Source organism: Alosa sapidissima, chromosome 4, assembly GCF_018492685.1.
Source record: "Alosa sapidissima isolate fAloSap1 chromosome 4, fAloSap1.pri, whole genome shotgun sequence".
Taxonomy (NCBI): domain Eukaryota; kingdom Metazoa; phylum Chordata; class Actinopteri; order Clupeiformes; family Clupeidae; genus Alosa; species Alosa sapidissima.
The window spans coordinates 6,485,779-6,502,116 of NC_055960.1; the positions used below are offsets into that span (position 1 = coordinate 6,485,779).

At 40.8% G+C, this 16,338-nt stretch overlaps 1 protein-coding gene across 2 annotated transcripts; it reads left to right on the forward strand.

Moving 5' to 3' along the window:
* Window positions 1–8,066: 8,066 nt before the first annotated feature.
* On the forward strand, window positions 8,067–11,690 carry cysltr3 (cysteinyl leukotriene receptor 3). Of its 2 annotated transcripts, none has more exons than XM_042090894.1 (2): window positions 8,067–8,587; window positions 10,443–11,690. In XM_042090894.1, the coding sequence occupies exon 2, from the start codon at window positions 10,446–10,448 to the stop codon at window positions 11,568–11,570; it is 1,125 nt and encodes a 374-aa protein (XP_041946828.1). In that variant the 5' UTR covers window positions 8,067–8,587; window positions 10,443–10,445; the 3' UTR covers window positions 11,571–11,690. The 2 variants fall into 2 exon arrangements, with proteins under 2 accessions (XP_041946828.1, XP_041946829.1); XM_042090895.1 differs by having other exon boundaries at window positions 8,067–8,549.
* The last annotated feature ends 4,648 nt before the right edge of the window (window positions 11,691–16,338 follow it).

The window sequence follows — 16,338 nt, forward strand, 5'->3', positions numbered from 1 at the left end:
AGAAATAGTGCTTCCACGCTGTATTAAGTTGATCATTGATTACTGGGTGTGGGTGGTCATCATCTCAAGTCTCACGCATTGAGCGTGAGACACACGCATTTCAATGACTTCACACGCTCACACGCCACACATGGCATTTCTCACTCCGAAAAATTATTAACTTGCCCGCACAGAAATTTCTAAGGGCTATATTTTACAAACGTGTCACACAACGTTGCTGTCTGTGCGCTCATTCATCTCAGAGAGCTGATGTTGAGTTACTAACCTATCGGCCAATCAGAAAATAGGATTTCTCAACCAATCAGGAAATAGTTTTGTTTTGATGTGGGTCCGCAACGTGGTCCGCGGAGTCGTGGAGTGAAATTAGGCCCGGTGCTTCGTCTGATAATTTGCTGCGCAGTTGATCAAGATACCGCGGACCCGACAAAAAAAGAAAACAAACGTTTCTGCTATCGATGTCATTAAACATGGAGCCATACAATAAAGTGGTGGTATGAGTGTTCATTCAATGCAGGCGCCTGCGCGAGAGAAACTGAAACTAATCGATAACGTTGGTATCAGAGCTCCGCTTCAACCTGTTGAATGCTATTTAATTGTTTAACGACACTTGACAACAACGAGCTCTTACAGATCAGACTAATTTATAAAACAAATAGGTCTGGATGAGCATTACATGAGTTCACTTAGAGAGCTCTCTGATGGATAAGCCTGAGTAAAATATGAGATATATAAATTGAGCAAGTCTGAGTATTGTATAAGCCTTTGCTGAGATCTCTTTTGTAAATCAAAAAAGGACTAAACTGAGATGACTAGAATGAGAACGGTTCAAGCTTGTGAAGAGATCTCTTTTACAGAACTGATGGAGCCTAATCTGAGATTTACCAAAAAGATCTGAAATGAGAATTGCATGAGTTTACAGAGAGAGCTCTCTGGTGGATCAGCCTGAGTAAAATATGAGATGTATAAATTAGACAACACTGAGCATTATTTAAAATATTGATGAGATCTCATTTGTAGATTAAAGGGAGTCTACACTGAGATAACTTAATTCTTTTGCTCCAAAGACAAACCTGAGAAGCGGGAGACAAAAGCAATAATCTCATTTTTATATCACTGTGATCTCATTATTGTCTAGGAGAAACAATTGAGAAAGAGAGGAGCTCTCATTTTAACATTTTCTTTCCTCTGGGTTGATTTTTGGAACTTCCATAGAAACAGAGCAGAGACTGTATAATACACTGTATAGCACTGAGTATTGTATAGTCAAATTTGAATATAACGTGGCCAAAAGCTATTGTAGCCTTCTTTCTATCTGTTAAAGATCAACAGATCAGTGATTTACGCCTATCTGCTCGCCAAAAAAGCTGGTATTGTGTTTCCTGAATCCTTCAGGCATTCAAATTAAACTTAATTAAAAAACATGTATTTTTTTCTCCATTTCCTACCAATGTATGATGCTTGCATGAGGGAAACACACACCCAAAACAATAGCACCCATATAATTGTTGCTGTTTTGAGAAGTATTTCTTTTCTTATGCAAGCATCATGCAACCATGCAAAAGCAATGAAACTAATTATATCTTACATTAGTAAAGCAGTCCTCTGATGTGCATGTCACAAAACATTTAAGTGAAAGTGCATGTATAACAAAATAGGCATAATAATGATTGTGATAATGATAATGACTATTGATTTGGAGGGAGTGGGGTTGGGTACGTGTAGATGAGCCCTATGACCCCAACGTCTGCCATGACTGGGCCTCAGGTCAAAGAAGTATGAGAAAGGCTGGTCTACATAACCTGCATCAGATTGAGTGATGCGCCTGAAGGCACGGGTTAAGGACCCAGTCAGTTACATCACAATATGCACATTTGTTTAAATTCATACCTACGTAATCACCATGACCAAAATTGTACTTTTTTTTTTTTACTTTGAATCTTGAAAAAAAAAAAATATTGACCTACCTACCTACCTACCCTTTTTTTTTTTTGGCTGTTACTGCAAACAAGAATATTTTTAAGAATGGCCTCATGACTTTGACAATGGCTGAACCACAGTGCTTTAAATGGGAGCCCCCAGTATCAGTCATCAAGGCATCAAAATCTGCCACAAACACTTACAACACACAACATCACTCATAAACACACACACACACACACACACACACAGAACCACCACTGTTCAAAAGACCATTTTGGGGCTAAATGTGCTTTTTCTCATTTGGTTGTTTTCTGTTTGACAAAAACAAAGTCTCACTCCTTGCAAAATTCAAAACTTGAGAGCCCTGGCATACTTTAGCGCCGAGGCTTGTTGGACTGTTTTGTTGGTTCCTCTCCTGTTTTCCCGGTCTGTGTGCGCGCTTGAGTGTGTGTGTGTGGGCGTGAGTGTTTGTGTCTCCCGCTCCCTCTCTGTGTCATATTATGTGTCAGTTCCGATGTGTTTTGATTGGGGGGAGGTGTACGCATATAGCATAGCATACTATAGCCTATATGTTTTTATTTCGGCCTATGCGTAGAGTGTTTGTCTAGTTTTTTTTCGATAATTTGATAATGGATAATTGTTTTTTTACATTTTACACCCATGCAGTGCAGTGTGTTGCAAGTTCTGAAGTTAATAAACATTGCCCTGGTGTACACACCGCGTTGTTTTTTTAGTTTTTTTTTTTTAGTCAGAGCTATGTACGCAGGTTTTTGTTGTTGTTGGTCCGTAACCTCAACTCCCCGTTTTGAGTCGCCGGATCCCCCCTGCCTTTGCGCTCCGGCACCTCCCACTTTACAAATTAAGCACTATACACTCTACAAAATAAAGGTGCTTAAGAGGTTATTTTCATCACTATAGGTTCCACAGAGAACCAATGACTTGTGAAGTGAAAGGTTATTCACATTGGAAATGGTTCGTCAGAAAGACCATCATCCTACATGTTTGCCTTTTTCCTAAATTGCCTGGAGGGCACAACCTTTTAACCTTTAATAGCTGATAGGCTAATTTGGCACAGTCTTAGGATTTTATTTCAGGAAGGCTCTGGCCAAATAACAGTAGTCAGGACAACTAGCCTAATGCAGTTTTTTTCTGAAATCAATGCAGTAACATTATTTCATCAGGAAGCTTCTCCAACACACATCCCCAACATACTTACAGCACACTGTACCCCCCCCCCCCCCCATACACAGCACAATGTCTCATGAGGAAGCTACTCCAACACACATATTGCACACTGCCCTCTCCCCACATACACAGCACACTATCCCATCTCCCTTGTCATCCCCCCAACACACACACCAAGACCCCTGGCAGTTGGGTTAGCCCCTTGAGCCGTGGATCTGCCCAAGGTTTCTTCCTTGGTAAGGGAGTTTTTCCTTGCCCCTGTTGCTCTTGGGTGCTCCTTGTTGGTGCCGCCCCCCCCCCCCCCCCCCCCCATCCCAATCCTCCCCCCCATCCCAATCCTCCCCCACCTTTCTTATGCAGCCCTTGCCACTTAACCTACTAAACCCCTCTTTTACTGCACTTTTTAACGCCCCCCCCCCCCCCATAAATACACCAGACATAATTTCACTGCATTTCTTACATCTAGTAACTATATGCATGTGACAATAAACTTCATTGTATCCTTGTATCCTTGTAATATGCTCGTCTATATAACCAAATTATTGCATTTGTGCAATAAAGTGCAGTAGTTCAATGCCGTTTCTTTTGTGTCCAAAACATATTACTAGCATAGGACTACAAACGGCAAATACTTCCTCCAACTTTTGATACTCAAAAAACAGCAGTTTTGCCATTTGAAGTTGTCCAGTTATTTTTGTAAGGGCAGCTTCAGTGACTTACAGAGTTGTCCAGTCCAGTCCTTATTGTGTTTTAGGCTTATAACGAAATGAATAGCCTACAATTGAGTAATCAATGTACACAAAAAGAATTCCAACCTAAGTTACAGAGAACAACATCTATTATTCAGGTGTGCGGACAGACGCGGCTCGTTCACTTGGGCAGGAGGGGCAGAGCCCTACTAAAGATTCATCCACTAGAAAAGTAGATCCACAAAATATTTTTTTTAAATAAAATATTGTTTGTTTATTATTGTAATCAGTGGCAAAGTACTCAATCATGTTACATTTTTGTATGATTTGCAAAGAAATTTCGCAAAGATCTCGTTGATCATATCCGTAGTTGTTGTAGACCTACTGTAACGTTACATTTCATTTCTGGTAGGGCAGTGACGTCACTGCCCTGAAGAAATTGAACAGCGCCTGCTGTTTGTCTATGTAAATCTGTCGACCGATAATGGAACTGCAGCTAGAGCGCGGTTAGTAGAAGGTCGGGTGGGCAGATCATGCCACTGCCCACCCTATACGACGTCAGAACTTACTGCCTACTGTAGTAGCCTATGCCTACTGTATTAGTCCGCTCGAAGTTGAGGTCAGGCAGACAGCGTCGAGTGAACAGTGTGTGTGCAATAGTGTGGAGTTTCTCTTAAAGAACTTATTCGAAAGACTTGAGTTTGTAGTTAACTTAGCTATCAAAGACCTAGGACCTGATCAGCCCGACATTAACATCGTATACCAACAAACAAAGGACAAGAGTCGGTCATTTACAGTTTTTTCTGAATGCTTAAACACATTTTTTGTAACTATGGCTTTTTTTGCAAAACTCTACACACAAATGGCAAAACCACTCACTGAGTTCGCAAAACTAAAAGCACAAACACTGCTTTGCACTCAGTTTGCAATTTTGTAACACACACTTTGCACAACTGTAGGCACAATGGCTATTATTTACACTATTTTGCCAACTCTCTGGCACACTTTCTCATGTGAAAACTGTTTTAGATAATTAGTTCACTTTGCAATCAGCCTAAGCACTATAAATAAGCCACAGGTAATGTACAATGGGTACGATGGAGTGAGCAGGAAGAGTGAGAAGAGAAAAAACAGACAAAAAAACAGTCTACATGTGGGGATATTGTCATGTCAGGCCTGGATACGTCATTCCAGAATATATTTTTCCCGGTGCCTTGGACTAGGACATTGCATGTGATGTAGACCGAATTTTGAGAGAGACGACCCGATGTAGACTGATTTGTTTTGTCTCAGTGAAATGCTATTTTGTGTTTTGACTTGGAAAAACACACTTGTGTTTGTTTTGATGTGTGTAAATAAACACTAGTACTTGAAGTTGGGATCCCTGTATGTTTACAGAACTATGACAAAAGTATGACCTCAAACTGACATAGTCTACCTTGTGCACAGAGAAAGCAAAAGCCAGATGTGTTTTTTATTCATACCATCAGTGTGTTGTTGGCACATTGTGTGCTTACTATTGTGATGGCTTGTGTTTACTGTTAGATACGAAAACACCATTTTTACGAAGGTGTGAAGAGTTAAGCAAGGTGTGTTAGCTTTTGCAAGAGAACTACAATGTTTTGCTGATTGGGTGAGAGGTTTTGCCATTTGTGTGTAGAGTTTTGCAAAAAAAGCCATAGTTACAAAAAATGTGCTTAAGCAATCAGAAAAAACTGTAATCGGACATTTTCACGTTCGTGGTAGGCCATATGTCTGATAAGAAGCTCTGGTTGTCCTGAACGCAATAAAATGTTCTGTTTTCCCATGCCTGCATTTCCGATCTTCCGGGGGACAAGGGGATGTTTGGAGTAGGCTAGTGTAGGTGTGTGTGACATGAAACATTTTTCAGAGAAGGCAAAAAACATGAGGCTAGCATCTGAGTTGTGCAAATTAGCCATGCTGGGGAAAGCTAATATTGCAGCACAACTCGATGAGGTCTACACTGTAAGTGCGAAATCGTGTACGAGTTTGTTCACCTGAGAGTGACACTGAGATAAAGTAAGGCTGATTGCAAAGACATTTGATGGGGCTAGTGTCATGGGAGGAGCATCTGGTGGAGTGCGTAAGAAAGTGCAAGACGTGTAGCCTACCCTAATTGCTATGCACATCAATTGAACCTGGTGATGGAAAAGGCTGCGTCAGCAGCATCCTCAGTGCGTGTCTTCTTCTCGGATTTTTATAGTTTCTCCGCTTTTTTCACAAGATCTCCGAAAAGATTTAAAAGCTTATTTTGGAGTGTTTCGAAATAATGGAAACATCTGGAGATTTTAATACAATCTCAGTTAGAGAGGCTAAAGGGTTTTCTCGAATGCTCTTAGATCCCGAGTTTTTATTCCTTAGACCTGTTCTAAGATCATGCCCTGTGTAGATGTGCTCTATGCACAGCTGCAGAAAAGAGCAATCGATGCAGTGGAGGCACACAGGGTTACAGACACGTTTGTGGCCAACATGAGAACGATAGGCCTACGTGATGTCCCGTGCCTTTGTGCAAAACATATGTCCAGGATAAGCGCAGGACCGCTTGTAACTTTGCGCAAATTGCCTATGAAGTGTGTGACAATCATAGTTACCGCCACCGACAGATTTTCATTCACTGGCCATTTGTCTGCCGCCATCCTATTTGATAGTTCAAGCTTCCTCAAATTTTCCAAATCATTCCCCAAGGAGCTCTTGAAAAAAACTGCCCTTTTACGTGTATGTGTCACTTAATATTAATTTCTATACAAACCACGGTGGACACGCAAGCACTCATTCATACACACAGAATATTTACCTTTTTAATGAATAGCCTACTTTAAATTTACTCTTTAAAGTTGAGCTGGCTCTTGAACACAATCATTTCGTTACTTATAATTTCTTTTATGAGTAGGCTAGGCCTACATAAACAACTTAAACTTGACTATGAGAGCTGAGTGGTGTAAGGCGGCGTGAAGCCTAGCCTACACTTGGAGCTCTAGTGGAATTTTGTTTCGAATTCTCGGTTATTTGTTTCCCAATTGAGTTTTCCCCCAAAGTAGTTCTCCACTGATCAGGGCCCACTTCCCCGATAACGACGGAGACACGCTCAAGAGGATTTTACGATTCATCTTACGATCGTTCGTTTGGTTTTTCCGACTGTTTCCCGAACATGCTCGTAGCGTGAACGCGCATGCACTGCTCTTAAGATGCTCTTAAGGGGAGCTGTCCACGTTAATAGTTCTGAAATATCCTCTGATTTGACGGTGATGTCAGGTGACTGCACGTCACAGCTATAGGCCTACCATTTAAACTTCGGATCTACACATTAATTCACATCAATGCGAAAATAGAAACACTTTGACATCTGCATGTAAGCATCCCAAGTAGGTTATATACCACACAGAGACATAAATAATTCTAATTAGGCTATTTTAAGATTAGATTGTTCCACCATGCAATAATTTTTCGCGGTGCCACTTAAGAACACGTTTGAAGATAAGAAAGAAGTCGAGTAAGAAAGAGAGGAAATGATAGGCTTAGATTTTGATGCAGTAGGCTACAGACTAAACCACATGTTGCTTTCTCTGCTTTTTACCTCATAGGCCTAATGAAATATTCACTTAGCAAAGATAATGTCAAACTATTCTGGCAACGTCTCGTTTCATAACTTGATTGCATTTTTGTCCGCTTTTCATCACATTATTATGACCATTAAATGTAGGCTATTTTGCACGCTAAAATCTGATTCATCACAGGTAAACACAAAAAAGAATGGGAACGTAAATTGGATTATGTATTCTAACTTGTAATTCCTCTGTATGTCCTGTTGGTGACCTCAGTGAGAAGTACTGTTAAGACGCTCTTAGCCGGTAACGAGTAGGCTACTCTGGAGCACTCGTAGATCTACGAGTGTTTTCACGATGCTCTTAAGCTACGATGGTTTCGGGAAACAGTCGGCAAATCTTAAGACGTTCGTAAGAGGGACTTTACGACGCTCTTAGGCTTAAGATGCTTTCGGGGAAGTGGTAATTGTAATTCCTCTGTATGTCCTGTTGGTGACCTCAGTGAGAAGTACTGTTAAGACGCTCTTAGCCGGTAACGAGTAGGCTACTCTGGAGCACTCGTAGATCTACGAGTGTTTTCCCTGAGCTAATGAGCTGATTACCGGTACCTACATTGTAGCTTTTATTTGTCTGGAATCTCAACATTTTAAACTTCACTTCTTATGAATAAAATAACATTAAGTAGGCTAACATAGGTTAATAATGCATGAACAAAACGGTATTTTGACCGCAAGTGGTAACATTATGGAATTCCATTCCCCAGATTTCGCTCATAGCCTAGCCATAGAAAGAAAGAGTCGTAAAAATGAACAAAATCTCCGTGGACCGCCCTTGTGCGTCCAGCTGCCGGTGACCTGGAACTATGCCAATTTCCTAAACTTGATCAACAGACTCTGCCCCGCCTATTTGTCAACCCAGGAGCCGCTACTGTGTGCGGATACACGCTCACAGCTTCAGCTTCCGCAGAATTTAACAAGAATACCACCAAGCGTTGGTTATAATGACAGTTTCCTGCAGGAGATTGACGACGCCAAACAAGCCAGTTAAAAGCGTATCATACCGCACGTAGTTCAGAAACACATGGACCGTCTGCGCATTGTGCGCAATGTCCCAACTCGACGATTGTCCTCCTCTGGTTCAAAGGAAATAATGCACCAGTTTCTAGCCGAGGATTTATGGAGAAATTGAGCAGGTACAGACACAGTCTCTATGTTGTGAAGAACATGACAGGTAAGTCAATTAATATACCCGGTTGGAAAAAAATTTAACGGCTGAAGTGTTAAGCTACTGCGTTGTGGCAAACAAAAGGGAAACAATTTGACTTAAGCAGAAAAGTTACTGACATTGCGTTACAATATTTTTTTAAACTACGGGAAAGTAGTCTGATTAATTATGGACCCATAGCAGTTTGTAATAGCAATAACATTTTACTGGATAGAGCGAATGCATCAGGACCTTAGTTCGTTTCGATTTCCATACAATTTGCATAGCAGTGTCAAATGGGTTGCTATCAACGAATGTTTTATTAGCCTATGCCTATGAGACAATGTGGAATTTTTCCTCATTTCGAGGGTGAACAATCAGTATAATTTCGAATGAGTGTTCCACTTCCAGGTTCAACTGCATGTTTAGATCAGGTACAAAACATAATCATTTCAAACCAGCAAGTCTTCAGTTACTGTAGGCCTGCAGTAAAACTCTTCCTCATTCACTACGAAACAAACCCCCTTAATTTAACCCCTTATAAATGTCTTACTTTTGACCTTAAAACCCTTCTAGTAGGCCTAGTTTTTAAGTAGAAATGTGCATATATTAAGGTCGATTAAGGAGAACATCTTACTTTTACTTTTTTGAATTCCCCTTAATTTCGGCCATCTTAATCAAAGAATCCCTGAATTAACACATTCAAATAAAATTAAGATATCTTAAATTGTCCTTAATTACCTCCTTAATCACAACAAATAAAGTAAACCCCTGACTTGGCACCTTAAATGTAATAGATTACGGGTTTCACACTCACACCTTAAAATGGCATTTTAACCTGTTGAAGAGTATGGTCACAAATTATGTGATCAGACGCAGCTGGGCCCCTGGGAGTACGATCACAAATATGTGATTAGAAAGTTTTCTAAAAAAGTTCCATACTATGATGCAACAATTACCCTCAGGGACTCTTCACCAAAGATTCTAGAACAGCTCTAGAATCTTTGCTCTTCACTGAAACTATAGAATGTTTGCATAGAATTCTAGAAGGAGCCAGGAAAATAATCACTCTCTCGGGAACGGCATTGTCTTAAAGAATTCACTCCTCAACAGGTTAAAGTAAAATTAAGGGCCTGTGGCCGGTTGCACAAAGCACCTTAAGTTAAGTTTTTCCCTTAAAATCTGATTTAAGGGTCCCTTAAAATAAAAACGGTTGCACAAACACCCTTAACTTTTCTCCTTAAGGGTTCCTTAACATTTTCCCTGCGCGTCGGGGTCCGGTTCGCCCTGTCGGGACTTATTTTCCCAGTAATGACCGGCGTTCTATACATTATCCCTTACATATTAAAAATATATTAAAAAAAAACACTGCCGTGCATACACACTTGCCAATCACTATGAGACATGATAGGCCTATACACAAATTTACCTTAAAATACCCCTGAAAACATACCAAAACCACTTAATTTATATTAAGGGGCCTTTAATTTGTGAAACTGTGGCCAACCGTCTCTGAACACACGCTGCTGAACTTGAATTTAACATTCTTTAGAACACAGCTGATCAACCGTCTGCTTTCACGTTTGAATGAAGTTCCAGTCCTTGCGTAGTGATATGAAAGACGTATCAGAAGCACAAAACCCGTTGCCATTGACAGCGGTAATTATATGTTTGCAGCGGTAATTACATTAATTTATTTACCGCTAGAACTTTGGGAAATCCCATTCAAGTCAATGGAGCGTTCTACTAGCATTGTGAAGAGCCGTATAATAAATACAAATATATTTTAATATATTTTTATATTTTTTAAATATAATCCTGCCACATAGAGCATGGGTGTAAGGTTTCCCTAACTACTTTCCTAATCACTTTTCCCTCACAGAACATGTCAGTGACATTTCCTCCTCAGTCCTTTGGCAAACCACTCCACCAGACCTCCTCCTTGCTCAACACTTCTGGGTTACCTGAGCAGCAAACATGTTCAGCAGGATGCAACAGCGATCAGAACTTCAAGTGCATGGCCTATACAGTGACTTACTGCATAGTATTTCCCATTGCCTTTTTATGTAACTCAGTGGCACTCTTTGTCTTCCTGCGGCTCACCCGTAAATACTCGGCCAACAGTGTGTTCATGATTAACCTGGCGCTGTCGGACACGGTCTTCTCACTCACACTGCCCTTCCGCCTGGTCTACTACTTCCGAGACAGTGAGTGGGACTTCCCAGACTGGCTGTGCCGCATATGTGTCTTTGCCTTCTACATGAACCTGTACACCAGCGTGCTGTTCCTTACAGGACTCAGTGTGCTGCGCTACATCGCCATCGTGCATCCACTTCTAAACCGCAGCCTGGTGACAGTGAAACGGGGTGTATGTGTTTGCGTGGGGATCTGGGTTGGTGTGGCATTGCTCTCAAGCCCCTTCCTCATGACCGGAACCCTGGAGAGGGAGGGCAAGACCCGCTGCTTTGAGCCAGGAGCCATCACGTCCTGGTACCGCATCCTGGTCCTGAACTATGTCGCCCTGGTGCTGGGTTTCCTCCTGCCGTTCACCACCATCTTGGGCTGCTACGGCTCCATCATGTTCAAGCTGGTGAGCAGGAAGAAGAGGCCGAGCCGAAGCCGGCAGAACCGCCAGCGCGCCGTCTACCTGGTGACAGTGATCCTGAGCAGTCTCCTGCTGTGCTTCCTGCCGTACCACCTGCTGCGCTCGCTGCACCTCCACGCTGTGGTGCATCGCTGGAACTGTTGCATCACCGGGTGGCTTCTGCGCATGCTGGTGATCTCGCTCTGCCTGGCCGCGTCAAACAGCTGCCTCAACCCACTGATGTACTACTTTGCCGGAGAATCCTTCCGCACCACGGTGCGCACCACTGTCCGCTCCACCCTCAGGTCGACCTCCTTCAGCTCCATTGGTCAGAGTAGCTGGAAGAGCAGGAGGAAGCGATCACAGTACCCCTTGTCCCACATTGCTGAGGGACTGCCAGAGATTAGCCTCAGACCACAGGATTGAGATGGGCTGTGATGATGGGTTACAGATACAAGATACAAGATACAAGGAAGTTTATTGTCACATGCATATAGTTACTGGAAGTAAGAAATGCAGTGAAATTATGTCTGGTGTCAGCCTATTTGTGCATTTATGGGGGGGGGGGGGGTAAAAAGTTTAGTAGATTAAGTGGCAAGGGCTGCATAAGAAGGTGGGGGAGGATTGGGATTGGGGGGGGGGGGGGCACCAACAAGGAGCACCCAAGAGCAACAGGGGCAAGGAAAAACTCCCTTACCAAGGAAGAAACCTTGGGCAGATCCACGGCTCAAGGGGCTAACCCAACTGCCAGGGGTCTTGGTGTGTGTGTTGGGGGGATTACAAGGGAGGGGGGCAGAAAGGCTAGGCAATCAAGGACATGGGTAGATAGATGAAGGAGAAATCAAAAATAATAAATAAACAGTTCTATGGAGATGTGCAAAAGTTGGAGAAAGTCAGATATGTGTGTGTGTGTGTGTGTGTGTGTGTGTGTTGACGTGTGATGAAATAAGAAAATAAATAAAAGGTCTGTAGCATAGGGAGAGGGATGTAAAAGTGCTAAAAGTCATGTAGGTGTGTGTGTTATGGAACTCATGTTATAGAATTCATTTTATGGAAAAAGAGGCAATATAAGTCATGTTAAGGAACTCTTGGGAATAGATTGGTTACTGCAGCTGAAATTATACGTAATGTTGAAGCCTGAATGGTCATTTATGGTTTACAGTTTTTCTCAATCGTTTTGATGCTTGTGTCAACTCTTATATCACATTCTCAAAACAGTTAATACCCGTGTCTGAACAAAAGCACTCTGGCTTGCAAAAGGCTGTTACTCTATCAAAACATTTAAAACATGCAGCAAAAGCAAATCAATCATTACACGCTGGACAACAAAATGCAAAATATATTTCTCAAAATGAGCATTATTGCTATGTCTGTTCCATTTCTTTCTCATTTTTCTGGTATCAGAGAAAACTGTGAAAAGACAAAATGTAATGAATTACAGTGTAAAAATAATTTACTCATTCCTCCCAAGATGTAACTGTCATTGACATGTAAGACCTGCAGCAAACACCTAGGCAAGACAAATTTCATTGAACTAGTCATTTTTCATCGAAATAGACATACAGTAAACACCTTTTGTAGGCTACTGTTTTCTTCACCAAATAGGCAACAGTACTTTGTCTAAATGTGCATTAGATCCATACTTGCAAATAGCAACACAGTAGGCTACAGACATGGCATCTCTTTTGGATAATGAATGATTGCTGATTGAAGATGTGCAAAGGAGTTTCACACAGGTGTATCGGAGATTCAGACTTATGCAAGGACTATACCACCTGTGAAAAGATGTTTTCATTTTGTTTAGCACGGGAAAACCAATAGAGTTTGGGGTTTTTGAATGACATCTGTGTTAGCTGTTTTGCAAAAGGGTGTGAGAAATGTGTGAACACATTAACAAGAGATGACTTTTGCTGCAAAGAAAGTGTTCATGAAGACCAAGTGGATCCCAGTTTCCTTAAGCAGGTCAAAGCTATCGAGAAAAACTGTAATTAAATATGAAGTAGGCCTAGAACACTGTGAAGACCATGAAGGTGTAGCCTGCTGTTAGGGGGAATTTGTACTATTCATTTGGCCTGGCTACCAAACCAACTGTCATAAGAGAATTGATCTGGAATTTTTTGGTTCATGTCCAGTTTCCAAGAGGTGTAACCAGCGCTATAAAATTAAACTTAACTTGATACATTAAGCTCTTACCGAAGGATTTCAGAAGTACAACAAACACATCTTTTTTGTAAATGAAAACATGAAAATCATTTCCTCTGAAGTTCAAAATTGGGGGTCTAGGAACAGAAACAAATGTGCCTATCCAACATTTCCTGGAACACTATAAAGCATTGTTTATCATCATGTGTCACATTTAGACTGTGTGCTGGCTTGATGTCATATAGTAAAATGGTAACATAAAACATCATGTTTTATCTGGTGTTTATTCTACCTATTGTTTTTTTTGTGTTTTTTAAATCCAACATTTACTCCTTTACTGTAGCTCAGATATCTCAAGTAACACTTCCTCTTCAGGGTTAGGGATTTTACTATTTAGAATTTGTTTTGTTTATTTAGGAACATTTGGACGTGCAGGGCGTGATCACTTTATTTTTAGTAAGTTACATTTGGGAGAATAAGTATTTGGTAACTGGATTCAACTGAGCAGGAGGATGTTTGCGGATGATGTGTTTGAAATAGGACATCTGGCAACAAGCAAAGAATACACACAATATCACACATAAGTTCTTTGTATGCATAGTGATGGTAATTTTCCTAGTACCACAGTTATCTGGAAACTCAGTCAGGATGAAGGTCAATCAGGAAACAGGCTTTATTTTTTCAATGATGCGCATCAAGGGAGATTAACAAGCTTCACCCATATCTCTAACTAAAACTGAGAAATCCTAAACTTTAAGTACAGTACTCTCCAGAATTATTGGCACCTTGGGTAAAGTTGACTAAAAACAGTTATAAAAAATAATCTTTTGATGATTCATTGTACTCTCACAATGACAACAATAAGGAAAAATCCAGCCATGAAGGGAAGAAAATGTATTCTGAGAAAAAGGGAAATCTCATAAAGAAATAAATATTTTTTAACGAAAACACGTTGCTCACAATTATTGGCACCCCTAGAAAAATCTTATATACAAAACCTGAACATTTTCAAAGGAAATCTCTGACAAGACACTAAAGGTTGGTCATGATTGGATCATTCATCAGGTCAATGAACCAAAACAATTATCCAGATCAAAACAATTAATGGTTTACTGAACACAAAATCAAGCCTCGCCATTGCCATCTCAGTCCCCTGATCTAAACTCCATAGAAAAATAGTGGGGTGAGTCAAAGAGGAGAATGCACAAGTGTGGACCTAGGAATCTGGACGATCTGGGGAGACGAACGGTCTTAAATCTCTTGCTTTGTAGTGTCATAGGTGAATATTACAAGCTGTTTTAGTGGCAAAGGGAGGCTTAAGAAGGTATTATAAGCAGGGGTGCCAATAATTGTGAGCAACGTGTTTTTGTTAAAAAAAAATATTTATTTCTTTATGAGATTTTCCTTTTTCTCAAATAAATTTGCTTCCCTTCCAGGTTGGATTTTTCTTATTTTTTATTGTGAGATTACAATAAATCACCAACAGATTATGTTTTATACCCATTTTTAATCCACTTTAACAAAGGTGCCAATAATTCTGGAGGGTATTACAACAGAGGGGGGCATGGTCTGTTTTCATGATCATGATCCCCCAAAAGAAATACATACATGTATAATGCTGATCACAATTCAATAGAGCACCAAATCATTATGGATGAAACTGACCATGATTTGACTGCAACATACCAACGAAATCTGATGAAACTAACACTGCTATCATTAGAAATGAGTGTTTCATGCTTTGCACTTTATAAGGGGGGACTGTTTCTTTAGTTCAGAGGAAATGTGCTTACAATGAACCAATGTCTTGGACTGCTTTCAAGAGGCAAACCTTTTTGTTTACAACAACTGTCTCCGATATCCCCATGGAATTCATCATGAAACCAACCCAGCTGGAGAACCCTATAGGGTCCTAATAAACAAAATAATCTTTTGTAAACTGCACGCCCTGTGGTCTTAACTCAGCCCAACTCTATTTCGTCCAAGCAGTCTAGCAGTCAGTGATTTACTAGCAATTCTTTGACAGGTAACAAACATGTCTAAACATGAGCATGGAACAACCAGAGTTGTTATACTTGTAGTGCAAGGTGGCTCAGTAAACATCATTAAAATATCTCAGTGACACATACTTGAAATTAAAAACAACCATAACACTGAAGAGACAAAAGAAGGCAAGAACAGACTCCACCTAACATGGCCACTGTGGGAACGTCAGAGTTTTCTGTGAAGGAATAATGTATCATAAATAAATGTCCTTCATTAAAATACAGGGTGCATAATAGGAACCTCTATGTTAAATCCCCAATTTTTAAAGGCCAGTTATTTCATGGATCCAGGATACTATGCATCCTAATAAAGTTTGGAATTAAAATAGCCCCACATCATTACCTAGAGATATCATGGTTTTCTTTCAGTTAGCCTAATAGCTGGTTTGATTGGCATTGAGCTATTAGGCTAACTGAAATAAAAAACCATGATCTTGGTGAAGGGTGTGTGATGATGTGGGGCTATTTTAATTCCAAAGGCCAAGGGAACTTTATCAGGATGCATAGGAGTTCTTGCCCTCATTCACAGAGCAAGGACGGAAACATGCCTGTTTCCTTTAAACAAGGATGCACATACACAAGGCCTGAAACACAACCTTGTAATACTTAGCCAACTTGACATTGAACTCATAAAAAATAGAACACATTCTAAAAATAAGTCTCTTTTCTGAGTCAGTCAACCTGAGTGGGCGAGCCAAGATGTCATATCACAGGCATCTGCCTGAGTGGTCCCTGATGGCTGCAACACATTGTGCAACAAATACAGTGGAAATGGATTTGGAAATACAGTGGAAGTGGATTATGAACCAAACTCAAAACATTCGATGAAAAAGGTTTTCCATGAATCAATATAGAATGATAATAAGGCTTACAGTGGAACAAGTTCGACTTGGAGAGCAGGCAGCATCCGGGCAAGTGGACTGAGCTGTTGTTCTGTGTCTGTGGGAACCTCACAGTGCACTTTGTCATACTCAATGATCTTCAAATTCTAAGCCATTTCCCCCTCA

Bases quoted from the DNA above. Each gene is read 5' to 3' on its own strand.
- cysltr3 (XM_042090894.1), top strand. From the start codon at position 10,446: ATGTCAGTGACATTTCCTCCTCAGTCCTTTGGCAAACCACTCCACCAG.